Source organism: Folsomia candida, unplaced genomic scaffold (genome assembly GCF_002217175.1).
Source record: "Folsomia candida strain VU population unplaced genomic scaffold, ASM221717v1 Fcan01_Sc003, whole genome shotgun sequence".
NCBI lineage: Eukaryota > Metazoa > Arthropoda > Collembola > Entomobryomorpha > Isotomidae > Folsomia > Folsomia candida.
This window is the reverse complement of record NW_019091195.1, coordinates 12334378-12353818: the sequence shown is the minus strand read 5'-3', so window position 1 is coordinate 12353818 and position 19441 is coordinate 12334378. Positions and strand designations below refer to the sequence as shown.

Genomic DNA, 19441 nt, shown 5'->3' with positions numbered 1-19441 from the left:
ATTACATGGGAAAACATACAAACAGGAGGGCAGAGTAGATGCTTATTAAATGGGTGAAGCCCTTCGTTCTGAATGTTAATGAACATAGAAAATAAATGTGTTTAAATTTTAAATTAGGTCCATATTTCATTCGTATGAAGTTTCATTTATTTTAAAGCATAGATGCAGCTCTTAAGCGCAAATTGCATTTATATACATTACGTCTGGTCTCAAGCGCAAATTTCCACAAGCTGCATAGGACTCAATCTATAATAGACAAAAATGCAACTCTGCTGAACAAAGCAAAGCAACAAACTCATTTCAAGGGGGAAAGCAGCTAAAAGAGAAAGTCGATTCTCCAACGGATTGACGCCAAGCACAAGTTACGTTGCAATTGTCAATCATCCACTTTCCAAAACAAGCAACATTCCAGTTTAAAATAAATATAAATATACAACAATAGAGAAAAGGGAAAGCTAAATACACTATCGGGCACATACATGGATCATTCAGCTCGTAAAGAAATTAAGAGTCTTAACAAGAGAAATATCGATATGAGAGTTTGAAAAACATTAGTTGAGATAGAGCGTGGTTAGGTTACTTAACTGACGTAGTCTGATTGAAGAGTTCCATTATCATCATATTTCTTATTATCGTCATGCAAGTTCGAGTCCAGAGAGCATAATGGTCAGGAGTGTCTGAGTGTGTGTGCAAACATACTGCTTTGATAAAAGTTTTCTGCAGGTCAAAGTCAAATCACTCGAGCAGTATTAAATTAACGTGAGTTTAGTAAGTAAAGTGCAATGAGTGCATGTAGTATATGATGATGATGATAAATCAACTCAACTTATGATATAATAATATAACATCCACGCTAATTAACTATCTGTTTGTTAGCCCCTAAACATCATTGCCACCCGTTTAATTTTAGTGGTCTTAAAACCAATTTGGTCTAATCAGCATATAACCAGGTTCAGTAAGATTGATTATAGAATAATATCACTTATAACTAAATCCGACTAAATAATTCTTTAGTTTAGTCAGGTATGTAATAATAAAAACCTGTAATAAATAATTCAATTTCATAATAATAAAAGCATTTAAAGCTTTAAATTATTAAATGAAACTAAAATAAATAATTTTGTAATACAGATTTCATCCAAATATGAACTGGATTGCTCTTTTCATTCATTTGGCCGGTGCAGCCAATTTTGGCTATGCGTTGTATTATGACCTCAAGTTTGTCCACGTACCACCGCATTTGAAGAACAAAGGGGATTTCGACTCAATGTCTGCTTTTCCAGGAAAATGGAAATACTTGACGATTTGGAATATGGTAATTTAAGCCAACTTGGGATTTCATTTGAAATTATCCAATCCTCACTGAAATGTGCAACCTTTGTCAAAGGTGTTGCAATTCGTGTACCACATGTTTGCGCTCATCGTCAACGATTTTGCTGGGACTTCGGAACTAAACCCTAAACGTCAAAGCTCTTTACAAAAATTTCGTGACTACATATTTGCAAGTTGGGTCTTCCCTGCAGGCATGGTAATGCACATATATTCAACTAGTAGCAGTTGTGTTTGAGGATTTTACCGTATTTAATATAACTTGAACTTACTAATTATTGTACAATTAGTAGCTAGTTATCTTAGTCCTATCAATGTGTTGCATGGCTTAAGTGTACAATATTACACAACATGTATTTGCAATGCAAATTGTATTCTGCAATTGTATTCTGCAATTTGGAGTAAATTGATAAATTAAGTTTTGATTTCTATTTCAACAATGAGTGTTAAATGGATTAATGACCTTTGGTAGTTTGTATCTCTGTCATTCTGGATCCTCTACGGAATCGACCGAGCCCTCGTCTTTCCTAAAGAAATGGACGCATTTTTTCCAAACTGGTTGAATCATGCCGTACACACCGTTCCAATTGTCATTTTACTCGTCGAATCTTATTTCGTCTCTAAAATCTTTCCTTCTTCCTTCAATGCGATACTTGCCAATCTATTTTTCACTACCACCTACATTTCATGGTAAGGCTCGCTCAAACGTTTAACGCTTTCTTGCTGGCAGTTACTTTTATTGTTTAAATTATTCATATTTAAATGCATCTGCCTTATTTTCTGTTATACTAATTCCCTGCTTTATTATTGAACAATGTGGGTCCCTGATCGTAAGATATGTAATATGTATGTTCAAGTCAGGAACTTGTGGCCTAATGCTCTTAATTGTTGCACTTTGTTTTGTAATAATGTTTGTTTGTTTTATTTTTGCACTTGCAGTTTGTAAGCGTAATATTCTGGGGGATATACGCAGTGGATCGTGAATTAATGTTTCCAAAAGTGTTAGATTCTTTCTATCCGACCTGGCTAAACCATAGTACTCACACCTTGCCTGTGGTGTTCATATTAATTGAGAGTATTTCCGTTGCCATAATTTACCCCAAGGGAATTATTGGGCCTTTGCTCACCGTATCAGGAATCTGCACTTACCTTTTATGGTTTGTACATACTTTGTTTTGGCATAATATTCATAGTATTATTCACGCCTTGTATATTTGCATTCTGATGCCTTGTATATTTGCATTCTGATGTACTGCCAATCCAGACAGCTTACATACGTTTCCTTTTGTCTTGTTGACATGTCTTGATTTATTTTCACAATTAACTAAAGTTGTGAAATAATTGTTTTTAAGGATCTGTTGGGTTAATCATGTGAGTGGAGTCTGGGCGTATCGTAAGAAAAATCTGAAATTTCATGTAGTAATAAGAACTGTTGTATTTATTTATGTAGGTAATTCACTTTCAATTATTTTTATTTATAGCTATCTTGCAAATTTTGAACAATTACCAAAGGGCAGCATTTATGGGTGGTTGTGCAGTGGCAATCCTGGCCTGTTTCTTTACTGGGGAATTCATTAATAAGTGGCGGTGGGGAAAAGGTAAGTACTATAACAAATAATTAATGGTTATTGATGTATGAGCCATAAATCTTGCATTACAAGGTGCCCATGAAGTGAAAACAGCCAAAGGAGGAAAGTCGACAAAAGGAAAGAAGAAAGTCAAGTAACTTTAGACACCTATTTAGCAAATCGTGCTATTTTATTCCGTGAGTATTCAGCTCAAGTAGTATCTCTGTAAAACGGACTAAGCTATTGTGTTGTGATTTGTCAATTTACTGTAATTTTTAAGCCAATACGAATGATATACATAGTTTGCAAAATTTTCAGGGTTTGTAAAATATAAAATACGGATTTAAGTACATTCCAATCTGGAAAATACATTTCTTATAACATTGACTTTGAATTCGAATAGGACAAAATAAATGTGCAATAAAGGGTATCTTCATTGGAAGATGGTTGAACTACATGTGGCATTACATACATTAATGTTTCGTAGTATAATAAATTGTGAAGATGATTAGATCTGGAATGAGCGTACAAATTGTATTTGGTCAACGTATGTATGTATTTTGTAATAATTTACAATAAAGTTTTATCAATTCAGTTTTTATGCAGCAACAGCAATACTAATAAACTAGTCAATGATAATTATTATTCGTTGTCGTTTGATGTTGGTGATGCTAGATACAATAATTTTTTTGTAATAAAATTACTTTTATTGCATTGTATAATGTATGAAATTTTGGTGGCGTTTGTCAACCTCTTATCAAAATAATCAATCTTCAGACAAAGCTTTAATGTACAATTATGCACTTAGGCACAGGTGGCTTTTATAATTACACATTATTCATAAATTTGAAGTCCTTAGACTTAAAGTTTTGTAGTATGCTAACTAAATATAAAATAGTTGAGATACAATAATATCAGTCTCGACTGCTTTCCGTATTTAAATTATGGCAAGGTTGTATGTATATATCTTATCATGGCAGGTTACATGCATATATGTTAGATCTCGGTTAATTTCAGTAAAAATTTTCAAAGTAGACTTATAGAATAAGTAAAATGCGTTGATGAGTGTTGATTCGTCTTTTTGAACACAGGACGAGTGAACGGAAATTAAATACATCCGTATATCTATAAATTATGCCACGCAAATTTTTTTAGACCCCCCCCCCTTTCGCGTGACATAATTTATGGGCGGCCACGTGACGAAATGTACAAGTTAGTAAGAAAATAAGCGCAAATTTAAGAGTTGTCAATTTGGAGTCAAAAGTTTGAGGACGGCGTCATCCGTGCCTGTTTGGGTTGAATTTCCTTGTGTCGTTCCGTCACCGTCGCCTCCGGTGGCATGATCTTTCTTATTTTTGTTCCTGTCTCGCTTCTTTGTCGCAGATTTCTTGGTTTGCGTCCCTACTTCATTTAAGTTAACTAGACTATATTGAGTGGCTTTATCTACACAGAGATTATTGCTGAGATTGCAAGGCTTAATTCCTTTCGTTGAGGGTGAGCATAATTTCTCAAGGCTTGTCTGAATTGCAAATTCACGTAAGACTTTTGGCTGATTCAGCCGTGTAGCTTGATTGTTTGGTAGAAATAGATTGTCGTCGCCCATTTGTTCCCTTTTGTCAATTAGTTTTGTTATAGCTGGGAGGATCTGATGGGAAGTAGAGATGATATTTTAATAGTGATTTGCACTTAATATATAAATATGTGACTTAAATAATAGCTCAGATTATAATTCTAACTTGAGATCCTGGATTGCTCTCCAACGATGTGGAGCTGCCTCTGTTGGACCCTTTTCTTTTCCAGTAGTTAAAAAATCTTCCTGCTCTGTGATGTCGGTCCATTCTAAATCTCTCTCGTTTGCTAGCCCTAAAATAAATACATAACATGAAATACTTAGTATTACCACGTTCATATTATTACTGTATGGCAAAATAGAAATGATAACTAAGTTAGCTTACTTGCGATCGAGTCCACCATGAGAGCCCTGTAAGTATTTGGCAGCAATCTGCTCCGACATTGCGGAATCGCACGAAGGTCGTCGGGAGTCTTCAGAAACATAGGACACGGAATTAGAGGATGGAGGAACAACGATGGCGCCTCTCCGATTTAGGCTGAATTTAATAGTTCAATAACAAAAAGTCGTGAGTGACAACTACGGATACAATGACAAATGAGTGGTTAAATTTATTATGAAATAAAAACAATTACAATTGAGGAATTGCAGCAGCCCATTCGCTACTAATTTCCCGTCCATCGCCAGTTCCTTGACTAAACTGCTGAGATTGTTCTTCATCTGCGTTGCGGCAGAGATTGTTGGGGTCCAGTAGTCGGTTTAAACCAATGGGGTCTTCTTGGGCCATGCTATATAAACTCAGACTTAATCTCCCTGTAATAAAATAAATTGTGAAAGGATCAATAATTGGATTTCGACCCAGTATTTGGCCTGTCATCAATCAGAAATTGATCAAATGGTTGAAAAATGAAGCGAATATTGCGACCTTCAACAAATATGCCTATCCAAAGGTTGAATTATTACAACCAATCATAGATTTATCAGTCAGGGATTAAACAACGGCATAGACAATCTGTAATATATATTAAAATATTTCAATAAACCTCACCTTTCGCAAGTTCTCCACGCTTCGCATAAGCTTTAGTGATTAACTCGTGTTTCGGCATGTGAGACCGGTGACCCTCCTGATCATGAGACTTGCAAAATCTGCATGCATAAATTTTTAAAAGAAACGTTAGACTTTAAAAATGAGTGATAAAATCATTCAGATTATGTGGTGCTACAAAAGTCTATATGTATGTAGGTACGTTTTAATGCTATGTTTCCAAATATTGATAGAAGACGAAGTCCAAGCCCATGAAGAGACCAGCAATCCCCCACAAAAGAATACAATCACATTTTCTAGGACGAGATAGACGCTGGGCTTTTCAGGTGTCCCACATTCTGCCACGACAGTCAAATTCATTTTGCACCTAGACGAACAATAAAAAATAATAGCAACTACCCTTTTAGCCCTACAATTAGCCAATTAAACCAATTAGCATTATTGGGAAAACTTACAAAAAAGATTCTCGCAGAGAATTGTCGAAAGTAGGTTGGCTACGAATTGAATTAATTTGCACATAAAATCCAGTGCCCAGTAGCACAATTGTCAAAAGGGAGAATATGGTTGCTCGAACTGCATTAGATTTAATTTCAGCATTTCCTTCTGCAGAAATAAAGTCCGACGAAGATAGTGAAACGCTAAATAAGCAATGCGTTCCACGGAATATGTAAAACAAAATTAGAGCACATGCAAACCCAATTGGAATAAAAACGAGGAGAATTCTAGACGTTGGGTCATAAAATCCAACGAAACAGATTCCGTACATACTGCTCCCGTCAATCTGCAGAAAAAAGTAGATACATGAGAAATTACATGATGTTACAAGTGTGTAATGAACTGACCTTTCCCACTGATAGGCAAACTACAGTGAGGATCGTGGGAAATGCAATTGTCCAAACAATAAAGTAAGCTCGCTGCTTATCCACTTTGCTTCGAATCCGGCCTGAGCATATCGGTTGGAATATAATAACAATATAACAATACTAATAAGAAGTAGAAACGTAAGTATCATATACCAACTGCGCTGCAAGTCAAGTACCAAACGTATGAAAACACCATTAACCACGCAAGGACTGACATTATGCTAAAATAAATCCATGATGAAACCAATCCACAAAAAATATTTTCTGTTCCCCTGCATGCAAAATAATATTTATATTCTGATTCATAATTAGTTTGTGTATATTTTAGTATTTAATCTTCTACATACGTGATTTCGTTCCTTCGTACAGTGCCATCCTTGCGGCACACTATATCTTCCTTCCCCAGAGGTAAATACTGAAATAACCAGCCAACAGAGGCTAAAATAGAACACGAAGACAGTTAATGAGCGACACTTATGTATGTAGACGAGCAGGGCTTCTGGACTTGCCTATGAAATACCAAGCATTTGCGTACAGGACAATGGCAGATGGGTATTGGGGATACTGGGAAGATGACATTCCTCCAATAATGTACGTCAACTGCATTATAAAATTATTTTGGAGTCACAATAACTTGATGAAGGCAAGTCTGGACCTTGACCTCGCTTGTCCAGAGACGACGAAAATTATATCGTATAATCGTTTGACTCACCACGACCCATCCATTAGAAAGAAGTGCAGCGACGCCAAAGTACCATATCACCGTTGAAGCTCTGGTATGATCTTCTTTGCTTTAAAGTCAACGCAAAATTCATCGTTTGCATTAAATGAAAAGTAATATTGTAGGAACAGAAGATATTGGATTTGATATTGGATAATGCAAATTGAGTTACAATGATACAGAAATAACTACGATTTTTGCTATGTTTTATTTGCTAACCTGAAGTATGGATCTTCGCACTTGAGTGCACAACCATCAAACCCTTCGTAATGATTAAAAGTGTTTTCCACTTCCATCATTGGGTCCATACACTTGGCAGAAGTGTTAAATTTATTTAAACTTTCCCGAAGTTCATACTGTAATGAGAATATAGATACAGAACAAGTTAAAACGACAACTTTTAAAATAGGTTCACATTATCATAAAAAATCCCATTCCGTGAACTACGTATTTTTACCTTGCAATTCGAGCCTGGTGGACGCGGAGGAAATAACAAGGTATCATTGCATTGTAAAAATTCGGGCCATTGTTTTGTGGCTTGTTCAATAACGCGACATGGATTTCTTGCTATCCTGCATCGGTCCTTGTAAATTAAAAAGAAATTACACCCAATGAGTAAACAGTAATTAAATTTTTACTTTGAGGATCTAAAAATATGGTTTGTTAACAGCATTCCAATACCAGAGGCGGCAATTCGATGAATCCATCTTGGCATTTTGGAAAATAGTATGAACATAAGAGCGGTTGAATGACTGCCCAGCATTTTGGTGAACTACGGAGACCTTAAATAAAGAGAAATATTCATTACGTCAAATGTCAAAGTGGTGGGTGTTCAGATGAGTTCAGAAGATGTATGAGAAATTTGTTATCACTTGGATTAAACTCTTTGATTCCTGTTACTTTTATCTTAATAAAAGAATTACATTTCTTACCTTCCCAACGCATCATCTCACTCTATGAATCAAAACATATTTAAAATTTGAGGTTAGCTAGGGTTCTTTGAGGTTAATTAAACAATTCTATTGTATTTAAAAAAACAGTAGTTTTACATGTAACTGTTGCTGAGTAAAGTTTTCATTGACCAGTTCAGGGCTGAAACAAAACATAAGCGATAAAATAAACCTCAAGCTCGGATCCGTATTCAGAAGAGGGGGATGGACACATTCATCTCAATTTGATGCTTGAGGTCCGAGGCGAACTGGACATTGACATTGCAAAATTTTCATTATTCCTAGTACGCCATGATTAATGTGGATATACGTAGGATATGCTAGCGGATGAAGCCCTGAACCGATTTTGGCCAACTTAATGTTAATATCTCAACAGGGCCTTGGATGAGTTCGAAGGGCAGGATCGGTTCAGCAGTTGACCAGTCCTTCAATTGGTTAAACAGCACCAAATTTTAGAAATTGACACAAAAATGTAAAATTTTGCACGAAGGTTATAAGTGGCTTATACTGATAATGAAGTGAATTGCAATGCTTTTTGCCAGAGTGACCCTACAGCCCACACTGGTTGTGAAATTGGTCATAGAAGGCAAGTATTTGGGATATAGGTGAACGACCAAATTATTGTTTGTTCACCCAAAATATAAAGTTTCTCCATCCTTATTACATAGGGTACTGTACATGTTTTTAAATAAAAGTCCAAACTAATTAAGTAACATACCATTATTAATTGTTATTAAAAAATGTACAAACCTGGTCATGGTGTAAGGAAGCTGAACTCCAAAGCAGAACAAAGTCGATGGCTGCAAGGGCTGACATGTTCCTTTCACCTTTTGGTAGCAATTACTGTTCTCACTGATGACGAATCCCATCCCATTTCCGACACGAGTTGCGACATTGTGTTCCAATTCTTGCACGGCCACGACGGTCGGAGCAAGTATCGCCAACAAGGACAGGACCCACCTAGTTACTGCCATCGTTGAACCTCTTAATTCCGTTGAAGCACGGTTCAATCCTCATCCATTCTCATTCTCAACGTTCAATTAAACTTCTATCAGATCTAATTCCTCAGTCTGTTCATTTTTTTCTGCAAAACCCAATAAATTTTAACTTGGTAAAGTCATAAGAATTAAACAAATTAAAATATCATGTGGTAAATTTTACCTACGTTTAATAAATCTTGTAAACTTTACAGCATCCAACAACTAAAGTTAACCACTAACTACAACTAAAGTTAGCCTACCAACCAGACCACCGGCGTCGATTCTGGCTGTTTCAGCTTTTCTCCTTTCCAACAGTAAACCGAATTTCTGCCAGTTATTAAGTATTTCTGTCAGTTAGTACAATATACAAGCAATAAATGTTTTACAAAAATCCGCATGAAATAATTTTTCGTACTTACATCAATAATCACTAGAGAAAATAAGAAAGCAAACACATTTACACATTGATAAAAAGAGGACGAAAATTACACACACAATGCATATAACATAATCATGCGAATGTCAAACTTGTCAAATTAATATGCAAAATGGATTTTCCTAGAGTGAGTAATCCAGTTAAAAATAATATTTAATTAAACGTAACTTTAAAGTTTTAAAACAAAATAGGAACACAAACTTGGTTGCTTACTCACTCAATGAGTGAATTCTTCTTTTACTGGCTTTGTTAAGAGGCAACAAGTGGAGGAGCAGAAAGGAAGTGCAACCGTACATATTATGTACCGATGATGTACATATGTACATGATGTATCTGTGCGATGTGTACTTAGGATTAGTACAACACGGTGAAAAGTACGTCCAGGTTCAACCCTTGAGGCAGTCCCTCCGTGTCCCTTTGGCCCTTTGCCATCATCAGAATTCAACTCAAAATGTGCATGAAAGTGCTTTCACCAGAGTCAAGAACATGCCGAGCTAATAATTAATACCACTGCATGCATGCTTTCTCTACTGCATGATCTGTATGCATCTCTAATGTTTGCATGCAAGTGTGAGTGAGTTCGCAATTTCAAAGCAGGATAGTTTGGTTGAGATTGCTTTATTATTTAACAGTGAAAATAATTGCAAATTGTAACTACATTTGTGACATTAAATACAATATATTATTATGTATGATATGAGCGGATGGAGATTCTCCCATTGATGTTGTAGGTTTTTTCAGGAGTCAAGGATTATTCAACCATAAAAGTCCCCACCAGAGCAGGGTGGGCGATAAAGTGGTTAAATGCTGAAGCCAAAATGAAAGTGGTGATCCCTTGGTCGTGTGACGAAAGATAACACTGTTTCCCTTATTGCAAGCTGAACCATCCGCATTGGACACGTGATTGGTGTGACATTTACACGTGTTTGAGCTGCGAATGTCGCAGGAGGAGGAGGGGGGACAGTCCGGATATTTGGGGAGACCTCTTCCTAAGGGGCCCTGAAGGCAGTTTGACCCCACTCGGAGGGTACACCTGCCAACCAGGCCGGACCAAATGTAGTCGGGAGAACTACATTTGCAAATATAATCAATCGACCTCACACTGCCAAGCAGAGACCGCTCGCATGTCTAAAATATGTATAAGAAGCCAAGTCAATATTCAATACGCATGGGCGAAATTTAAAACGAAGTTTAGAAGTAGACATGGATTTGTGAGTAAGCCTTACCAGAAATGCATATGGGTCGCATGAATCTATTGCGTCATGGTACGTTGAGCACGGTTGATTATATGCACTCCAACCTATGACTCCGGTTAGGGGCAGCAAAAACGCCAGTAAAGATGACACAGAGAAGATTGACATTTTCAAAAAGTTTCTAAAAAATAAAAACGATTCTGCGAATTGACTTTTGTGTCGTAAAGATTTACCTGGCAATAACGTATACAATCAAATTATGGACAAGGTGTGAAACTTGTTCCTTCCTTAACTTTCTCCTGTTTCTCATGTTACCTTTCTTCCTATTCCAAAGAAGTTATTTCCAGCTCAGGATTCCAGTAATTTTCAAATTTTCAAATTCTGTCGAAAACCAAGTTATAAGTGATCCAAACTCACAGCTGCCGTACAAAATGTGGTGCCATTCAAATGTTCAGTTCAGGGCGTCGGGCATAAAAGATGAGCTTAATAAAATGATTCTGCTGTTATGTTGGTTAATAACAAGGAAGTCCACATGACGAACAACGGAACGGTGGTGGTAAGGTGGTTAGGCCAAGGGTAATATTATTATTGTGAGGATGGATAAAAATGAGGGGGATCGTGTCTCGTGTTGGTTATACGGTTATACCGCTTCGGTGCGTTTGCTGTCAACTGAATGAAAAAATAAAATGTGCTCTTGATTTGCAATCTTGGCCTTCTTAAGAGCTCAGAGATTCATGCAGCCACACCACACAGTGTTCCTCCTCCTTCTTGATGATATACCTTATCCCTATACGTGCATCTATATGAACACAACATGCATGCAGACGACGCTGACTACAAAGTTTGGGAGAAGAGTATAAGTGCTCAAGCCTGTAATTAGCGGAGGAAAGGAGCGTGACCGGGGAGGACTTGTCATCATCCACTCATTAAACTCTGAACAACATCCATTCTCCTCTGAGAGGTGACACAAAAAATACAAATCAACGAAGACGTATACTATGCAGTGATGGAAGAGGGTGAGGTCATGCCCATACAACGATATTCCTATTATCTATGTCCATCTATACTGCTCTGAAATTATATTTGAAAACCGAACTACATAGTTCCAGCAAACACTGATCAACAACAATTTGAGCCAAATTTGGCTGAAATAAGTTGAACTACATGTTTTGGATGTTATTTTTTTCACAAATATACTAGATTTTAAGATGAATGACATACATATAATGACATAACTAAAAGTAGTAACACCTTGAATTCATTACATTGGTTGCGTGTCTTCCTTCAGTCATTTATTGAATATAAGCAGTAGCGGCTACTATTGCGCGTACATATTGTCTCTCTATGTTCTAGACCTGTGGATTTTACAAATTACTAATCCCATTAGTATTACATATAATTTAGTAAAACAATAGGCTGGATGAGCAACCGATATATGCAAACTAAGTTTTAAATTAAAATAGTAATCGGCATAATTCTTAATCATAATCAATGCTTTTAAAATTGACCAGTCATCGTTCATACTAATATTTAGTGTATACAATACAGAGAGCAATGTACATAATTCACAATAATAGAGTTATCACATTAGGTGTATAGTGGTTGATGCATGTATCTTATTTCAGAGCTTGTATTCGTGATGAACGATTAGTGAAATAAGCAGTAGGACTCATTTTCATATTCGTTCGAGCTGACATCAACAGGTGGATTCGACTAATTTTAATGAACATGAACGGACAGTGTAGTATTGCTTTAGGCCTAATACGTACTCCAGTATCAAGTAGCAAATATAATTAAGTTATTGAACGTGGATATGATGATCAATGAAACATATTATTGTAAGGTTTTCAAACAACCGTTATTGATGTGATTCCATGTCATATATGATTATGAATAGTAATCAACTACACACATATTAACATAAGAATTAAACTAATAACTAAACTAACTGATCAATGTAAAGTAAAGGAAAACTCACTTCTCACTTGAGACGACTTATTATTGTTACTCTAGAATCGTACACAATAATGTTTTAATCGCCATTCTTCTTACATGTATAAATTTATCTCACATTTCCGACTATTTCCGAGTGTGTAGTACATATTGGACATACATAAGTGAAGTGACAATGATAACTAAAATACTGACTTGACTGATTAGGTGAAATGTAATAATATGAGGTTACAAACATTTCATATACTCGTTAAATTCCAAGACACTACTTTTGGCTACCTTTATCGCGAATGTAGAGTCATCTCCTTCATAAATCATTCCAAATGACACATAATTAGGTTTCTCCGGATCGAACTGCGCTTTCCCAATGTGTTCAAGAAATCCTATGCGATGTTTCAATCTTGACTCCCGAACAAGTAACAACTCAGGACAGAGAACAAAAGCGTCTGAAAAAAATAGTAATTGAGTATGCAGAGTGCTGTTATTATAAACTGAATTAAATAGTTTCCTTACTGTGAGGAAATTTTACCACGTTATGCAAATAGTCAAATCGTCTCCGTATGGAATCTGGCTCTATAATAAGTTAGATTATATAGAAAACTTGTGTTACAAAAACTTAATAATTAGATAGGGACCGAAAAAAACTTTTCCTATACGCTAACTCACTTTCTCTCCAAATTCTAGGTTTGTCTAAGAGCATTTTCACAAGTTCGTCAGGCTCAAACCCCATCTCTTCTTTCACTAAGAATGTAACATCCTTAACTCGATCCAGCTTGGAGGTGATCAATTTAGGTCCACTGACTACCAACTCCCGTACCTGAGTGCCATTAAGCCGAAAAAAACTTTGGAAAAATCCCAATCTCTGATCAATCCGTGTCACACTACATTTAGATAATATGAATAAATCATGAAGTTTTAATTATTCTATATATCACTTGATTTTTATGGGTAGATGCATTCCACACTCGTTTGCGAATGTTTCAAGTACCTGAATGCAAGCCAGAATGGGTTGCAATTAATTATGCGGCAGATATTTTCTTGAGTAAAGTTTTTCAATCTCAAATAATCCAACCGCTTCTCCAAGTTTATTAAATCTTCACCAAAGAGAAATGGATTTGTCGTAAAATACCATCCCAACTTAGAAGGATCGACTCCATTGTCTGTCAAGAACCTAATTAATAAAGAAAATAAAACACAATAATAATAAATATTATAATAAAACAAATATATAGCATATTATATAATCCGCTGTAGAAATTAAAATTTTCTCACCGAATAGTAGGGGCCATGTCCTTTTCAAAATCTAGCTTCAGAAGAAATGGCATTGTGCCATACTTTCGTTCAACTCTGGACAAATCAACGCCCAATTTAACCAATTTTTGTATAATATCAGAATCATTTGCGTATGCAGCAAAGGTAAATGACGCAGCAGGGGTTGGTCCAACATTCCAAATTGCTTCCTTCGTTACCTCTTCCATGTCTTCCTCGTCATTTTCATTATCCTCATTGTCCACAGAATGATAATTCGACTGGCTGCTCTTCGCGTTGTAAAACTTTTCAAGTTGTTCAGATTTTAAATTCTGAATTGAGAAAGTTCCTTCATTCCGTATTTTCACGGTTTCCACTTTGAGAATTTCAATGCGACGATGAGAACGACTGCTCATTCCATTTAATTGATTAAATTTATTGGAGCAATAAGTCAGGAACATGGCATGGAACGGTCGGGAAAATTGGACATTGAGCATGAAATGACCATTCTTTGTTGTCCCCTTGGTATAAAAGAAATTGTGTTTTGGAAGTACTTGAACCTTATCACCAAATGCAAGGGAGACTCTTGAAGGTGAAATCAAGTGAAAGTTGCTTGACTGCCCATTATGCAGCCTTTGAACACATATTTGTTTGACGTTGAGAAGAATCCTCCCTACGCCACGGTTGCTGTCGGAGAGGAATGATGGGCAACTTTGTGTTGCAGTTATAAAGGCTTTATAAATCCACATGGTGAAGTATTTTTGCAAACTTCTCGTGTAGATCTAGGAAAACGTGGGGATTCTCGGTGAGTAAGGGCAAACTTCGAGCCCCACTGGATTGACTTCGAGTAACCCCTAGGTGCCCTCCACCAACGCCACGCCCGTGACCGTGACCTCCTAAAGACGATGATCCACCTTCTGCAACACTGTCTAGTAGGGCGGTCAGTCGGAATGGCCTTTGAGGAATGATGGCTTCTTCTTTGAAGAATACCTGATGTCAACAAAACAAATTTTTTTTATAGGAGACCTAATAGGTAATTATAATTTATCTTGGCTAAATTTAGAATTATTGGAGTGTACCTTGTCACACTCGGTCTGCAAGTGCTTAGCTACGTTGAAAAATTCTTCGGTGATATAGTCGTAATGTGGAACCAGGGAAGGATATCCTGAGGGTCCGTAACTGTTTGTAAAGTAACCGGCTCCTTTATGATCTCCGTCTGAATAGTATTCGTCCCTTAAACTTTGAGCATGTCCAGGTCTGGGGGCTTTCCTGTCTCCTTTGTACTTTGGACAAGTTCGTAAATGTTGATGATGACCACCACTCCCTTCCCGTTCAGTTCCGTTCTTGTGATGATGATGCGATGATTGTTTCTCTTTTCTGACAGGCGGAGAGTCGTCATCAAGGTCTGGTTGGCAGCATGTGGGTACTTGTGGTAGAAAAGTGAAGACAAGGCAATATTTTCTAGAAAATCCTCTAGCTGTGTATCGGATTGAAAATATTTTATTATTATTGTAATTAATACGACTGGTAGGTAATTAGTATCGATTGTACACACCTAGAGAATCCTTTAGCGAGAATGACGTTCCAATCACCTAAAAGTTAGTAAAATATTAATCAAACGATGCAGTGCCGATTACCATAATACGATCCTCAAACATGCCTGCTCGATGAAATATTTTTGTGTTAAGGCGTAGTATAAATATGTACAAGGGACAAAAGCGACCCGACAGGTATTAAATTTAATTCTTCATGCTCCCCTATTTGAATATTACTAAAACACTCACCCAAATATCTGTAGATGTGAATGCAACAGAATTGCTTGGAGTAACTTCACACGATAGGGTCCTAGCTATGCATGTGTTTAAATGAGCCAAATGGGAGTGGTCGTAATTACTGTAATATTATAAGTAACAATAATATAGTATTGAGTTGAATTAATTAAGTACGGCATAACCAAACTAACTTGACTGATCGATTAGTGTCTACATATTTGATTACCTATGGCTGCAATAGTAACGGGTAGCAGTTGCAGGTTGTGTCGCTGTTGTCGAAGCAGCAGCAGCCGCGGTGACCGCAGATGAAGGACCTGGCTGATCGGAAGAATCTGAAGAGACGCCGTTGCTTACTTGTCGTGGAATAGGCTCGTTTATTCCCCTCGACAAGGTTTGAGATGAGGTCGAGACTTTCAAACTTCTAGACCCATGTGCTCCACCGTGGGACCTTCCATTCAGAATTGGACTCGAAGTGCATCCATTGCCAATCAAAGGTGCTGAAGAAGATCCGGCACTACTTCTTCCTCCTTTGTGGCCACTTCTGCCAGCCAATGGGGACAATGGGGCCTGAACAGTATTATTTTCGTGGACAGTTTGAACTGTCGAAATGTAGCCTTCGAGCAATGGAGCTTTGCACCCACTGCAAAATTTGAGGTCCGGACACTCACTCACGAATTGGGGTTCTTGGACGTTTCGAATTGTGTAAAAAACTAAGCGGGGACCGTGAACTGTAAAATAAAATTACATACATCACAATTATTTAGCCATTCGTCTAAAGTATTCACTTTTTAAATAAGTCTGAAACATTATTACCTTCACAAAAATGACCAATACAACATACTGTGGACATATAAACTGACGAACGTGGCGAAGACTCCTAAGGGCAGGAGTACTTCTTGTTTGGAGCACAACCAAATATTCAATCGTGGACGGGGACAGGCATTCGGGAACAACAAACAAAAAACGTAGGGATCCGTGTTAACTAATAATAATTAAACATGTGCACATTACCAAACAAAAACAACAAAATTGGAGTAAAACAATAAAATAAAAACTCCTCACAAAATCCGAGGAACACTAGAAATGTTCCTGCCTTTGTTCTTCATAAGTAGATCAGTACATATAAACATTTTAATCACTCACTCACGACTCACGGGACCAACTATTTATTACTCGAGTAAGTTAGTTAATGGGGGTTTAATTTTTCACGTGCTCTCTGCTTTCGTCACCATCAGACAAACTCGCTTCCAACTAAATATGCCTCGTATGCACTCGATGTTGTTTTGAGTCACATGCACGCCCCACCACTTTTTTAGGCTCCTCGTGTTATTAGTTTCCTTCCGCATTTGCGTTGGCATTTGCACCCAACCAACCAAAAAGGCACGAACAATTAACACTGCTGGCTTTCACCCACTCTGCCTGAATAATATTTGCATATGTAGCAGTTGTGTGTGATGTAGTTTCACTCGTCCAGTTGTAGTTGTGTTGTTATCGTGACATAAGATGGATTAGGCCGAGAAATCGACTGCCTATTCTTCTAATTTCGAAGAATGGTTGTTAAAAATGTGTGATAAGATGTTATCTCTTAAACTTATATTTTACTTGAGCAAATTTTTTCTCACTATTTCATTTTGGAATCATCCCACTCAAAAATGTTGACGATATTCTTCTTTTTCTTTCTTTGCTTTGTAAATAAATTAGTGGGTTAGTGTCAAAATTGCACCACCACGAGTAGACAATGATAATATTTCTTGCACCCCATGTCTTGCCATCATAATAATAAAACTATCCACCTTGCTTGTTTGGATGTAAATAAATGCAGAAAAGTTGATGGGATGAGTAAGTATTGAGTTACCACTACTATTCTGTTCTATTAGTATTATTATACAGAGAGAAAGGAGAAGGAACGGCGAGGTGGTCCAACTTCACCCGTCTAAAATTTGCTGCTGGTTATAATTTGAATCCGGAGGAGAAAGCAGCAGTGAAAGTAAGTAGTGGGGAAATAAACACTTTTTGCCTGCTTTCGCTCTCTATCATCTCTCGCCGTCCGTCTCCTCGTATTCAGACTCCTTGGCAAATCGTGATGATTGATGAGATTACATGGGGAAAGTGTATCGAGAATGGGTTTGGTGAGTGTGCACGGGAGGATGGAGTGAGTGAGTGTGTGAGTAAAAGTTGGTGGATGTATATGATGATGATGATGATGACGGTATCGAGAGGAAAACTAAAATTCCACTCCTTTTCTTTGTATCAACTCCTCTCTCCGCTCCTCCACTTTCTCCCACACTTTCACAGCCACCAGACCAACCTCGGCTGGCAGAAGATAGACGTCTAATAATATGTACGTTGTGGAGCTAGCTAGCCAGTTCTGGTGATGATTCTGCTTTCTCTCTTCTTCTCCAAGTTCCACTGTTCCTATCATCTGCTGCTGCTGCTGCTGCTGCTGTCTTTCTCCAGTCAGCAGTATACAAGTATTGGAAGGGCGAAAGTAAGTGGTTGTAGCAGGCAGTGAGCGGTATAAATGTATCCACACGGTGAAGGAAGAGCTAAGGGATCCAATCTTATGGTGGTAGGTTGGTCTGGCTGGAGGTCTCTCAATGCAAGCGTGTACTATGCCGTGGACTACTTTCTCTTTCACCAGACGACTGCTAGAGAGGGAGAAAGTTGGAGGAGGAAACGGCTTTCATTCGGCAGCAGAGAACTAGTGGAACTCAAGACAAGCACAACCAGATGGTGATTCAATGGTGGGTGGTGGTGGGGAGTGAGACTTCAACAAAGTTTAGCCCTACATACATACTTATATGGGTAGATAACGTGAGAGCTATATCCATAGGAGAAAACACAATGCACTCGCCCTTTCTCTCCAGCCATGCATGATATTAACATCATCACAGTTGTAATTTGATGCATTCCCCTTATTCGTCAGAGTGGCTAATCAATCAATCAATGCTAATTACACCACAAGTATTATGATGTACAGCCCCAATTAACACCAAGAGTGTGCAATACACTGAAGGACTGGGCTGAGGATTGAATGAAGGCAGTCAGTCAGGAGAGGACAACAAGGAATAGAGGAGATAAAAGCCTCGTTGTTTATCAATCCAATGACTCGCTTGACTTGTTTATCCCTTTTCGACAACCAAGTGCCAAATCATTCTGGGATGGGTTTCTTTTGATTCGAATCTGGTCAAAGACTTTATTCTCTCCCAACATCAGACGATCCTCTCCTCGGCTACGGCTGCATGGCTCAGTCGATTTCGTCAAAGGCAAGAGTTGAATGAATGGGTATGTATATACATACGTCCGTATATCCTCACTTTCTCCCTGCCTCACCACTGTCACTCAAGGCATGGCATACACATACACACACACACACCGTACAAACACTCTTTTGCCAGCCAGGAGCATAGATACACACACAAAGTTCATCTCCTCATTGCTACTCAAGCCATGGAAAAGCTGAAGCCATCCATCCGTCCCAGACTGACGGAGAGTGAAAGTGAACACACGGGGAGCAGATCGTGTGAGAGAAAGCGAGTGTGCATAGGTCGTGGCTCTTTTAGTTCGTCAGCTTTTGGTGGTGGTGGTGGTGAGGAAAGTGAGGATGGAGGGACAAAGTCGGCTGGAGAAAGTGCGAGAGGGCGAGGAGGGCATAAAGAGAGAGGGGGACGTAGATTGGAATCTCTGACATGAAGAATGTATTACTTTACTTATTATAGAAATCCCTCCACACAGCCCATTCTATTCACTCTCTTAGGAAGTCTGATGGTGTGCATGCTCTGCCAAATATTGGGCAGCCAGCCTCCATCCATC

The 19441-nt window shown here is 37.8% G+C and overlaps 4 protein-coding genes across 10 annotated transcripts; 1 reads left to right on the top strand and 3 right to left on the bottom strand.

The window, feature by feature from the left end:
• The first annotated feature begins 298 nt into the window (after window positions 1-298).
• LOC110845686 (androgen-induced gene 1 protein) lies at window positions 299-3491 on the top strand. Of its 5 annotated transcripts, XM_035850331.1 has the most exons (9): window positions 301-759; window positions 877-950; window positions 1015-1023; window positions 1132-1315; window positions 1388-1528; window positions 1802-2019; window positions 2682-2722; window positions 2811-2927; window positions 2991-3491. In XM_035850331.1, exons 4-9 carry the CDS (start codon window positions 1145-1147, stop codon window positions 3053-3055), a joined length of 753 nt encoding a protein of 250 aa, XP_035706224.1. In that variant the 5' UTR covers window positions 301-759; window positions 877-950; window positions 1015-1023; window positions 1132-1144; the 3' UTR covers window positions 3056-3491. The 5 variants fall into 5 exon arrangements, with proteins under 5 accessions (XP_021947844.1, XP_035706224.1, XP_035706225.1 ...); XM_035850332.1 differs by lacking the exon at window positions 1015-1023; XM_035850330.1 differs by having other exon boundaries at window positions 302-759; window positions 877-1023.
• LOC110845684 (smoothened homolog) lies at window positions 3461-9700 on the bottom strand. 3 transcript variants are annotated; one of them, XM_022092146.2, is made up of 20 exons: window positions 9446-9700; window positions 9212-9373; window positions 8797-9130; window positions 8146-8188; window positions 8029-8050; window positions 7778-7878; window positions 7554-7679; window positions 7316-7452; window positions 7088-7166; window positions 6885-6975; window positions 6723-6813; window positions 6529-6647; window positions 6355-6455; window positions 5968-6293; window positions 5715-5879; window positions 5516-5613; window positions 5103-5280; window positions 4853-5005; window positions 4634-4760; window positions 3461-4542 (listed from the first exon to the last, which is right to left on the bottom strand). In XM_022092146.2, the coding sequence occupies exons 3-20, from the start codon at window positions 9018-9020 to the stop codon at window positions 4144-4146; spliced, it is 2580 nt and encodes an 859-aa protein (XP_021947838.1). In that variant the 5' UTR covers window positions 9021-9130; window positions 9212-9373; window positions 9446-9700; the 3' UTR covers window positions 3461-4143. The 3 variants fall into 3 exon arrangements, with proteins under 3 accessions (XP_021947838.1, XP_035706222.1, XP_021947837.1); XM_035850329.1 differs by having other exon boundaries at window positions 9208-9353; XM_022092145.2 differs by having other exon boundaries at window positions 9212-9353.
• A 2216-nt stretch (window positions 9701-11916) lies between these two features.
• On the bottom strand, window positions 11917-14640 carry LOC110846459 (transcription termination factor 3, mitochondrial). The gene is made up of 5 exons (XM_022093226.2): window positions 13881-14640; window positions 13597-13779; window positions 13275-13489; window positions 13122-13181; window positions 11917-13054 (listed from the first exon to the last, which is right to left on the bottom strand). Exons 1-5 carry the CDS (start codon window positions 14603-14605, stop codon window positions 12837-12839), a joined length of 1401 nt encoding a protein of 466 aa, XP_021948918.2. The 5' UTR covers window positions 14606-14640; the 3' UTR covers window positions 11917-12836.
• LOC110846458 lies at window positions 14555-18284 on the bottom strand. Its single transcript, XM_022093225.2, has 7 exons — window positions 16691-18284; window positions 16442-16610; window positions 15855-16356; window positions 15641-15749; window positions 15412-15448; window positions 14936-15333; window positions 14555-14846 (listed from the first exon to the last, which is right to left on the bottom strand). The coding sequence occupies exons 2-7, from the start codon at window positions 16476-16478 to the stop codon at window positions 14592-14594; spliced, it is 1338 nt and encodes a 445-aa protein (XP_021948917.1). The 5' UTR covers window positions 16479-16610; window positions 16691-18284; the 3' UTR covers window positions 14555-14591.
• Between the last annotated feature and the right edge of the window lie 1157 nt (window positions 18285-19441).

Coding starts and splice junctions, on each gene's coding strand:
- LOC110845686 (XM_022092152.2), top strand. CDS start 1,145: ATGAACTGGATTGCTCTTTTCATTCATTTGGCCGGTGCAGCCAATTTT. Junction 2,487..2,681: donor ATCTGCACTTACCTTTTATG/GTTTGTACATAC, acceptor ATTGTTTTTAAG/GATCTGTTGGGTTAATCATG. Junction 2,723..2,810: donor GAGTGGAGTCTGGGCGTATC/GTAAGAAAAATC, acceptor TTTTATTTATAG/CTATCTTGCAAATTTTGAAC.
- LOC110845684 (XM_022092146.2), bottom strand. CDS start 9,020: ATGGCAGTAACTAGGTGGGTCCTGTCCTTGTTGGCGATACTTGCTCCG. Junction 8,189..8,796: donor CTTCCTTACACCATGACCAG/GTTTGTACATTT, acceptor GTTTTGTTTCAG/CCCTGAACTGGTCAATGAAA. Junction 8,051..8,145: donor TTACTCAGCAACAGTTACAT/GTAAAACTACTG, acceptor TTTGATTCATAG/AGTGAGATGATGCGTTGGGA.
- LOC110846459 (XM_022093226.2), bottom strand. CDS start 14,605: ATGTGGATTTATAAAGCCTTTATAACTGCAACACAAAGTTGCCCATCA. Junction 13,490..13,596: donor CCATTCTGGCTTGCATTCAG/GTACTTGAAACA, acceptor ATCTAAATGTAG/TGTGACACGGATTGATCAGA. Junction 13,182..13,274: donor ACCTAGAATTTGGAGAGAAA/GTGAGTTAGCGT, acceptor AACTTATTATAG/AGCCAGATTCCATACGGAGA.
- LOC110846458 (XM_022093225.2), bottom strand. CDS start 16,478: ATGTCCACAGTATGTTGTATTGGTCATTTTTGTGAAG. Junction 15,449..15,640: donor TCACATCTACAGATATTTGG/GTGAGTGTTTTA, acceptor ACTAACTTTTAG/GTGATTGGAACGTCATTCTC. Junction 14,847..14,935: donor TGCAGACCGAGTGTGACAAG/GTACACTCCAAT, acceptor TGTTGACATCAG/GTATTCTTCAAAGAAGAAGC.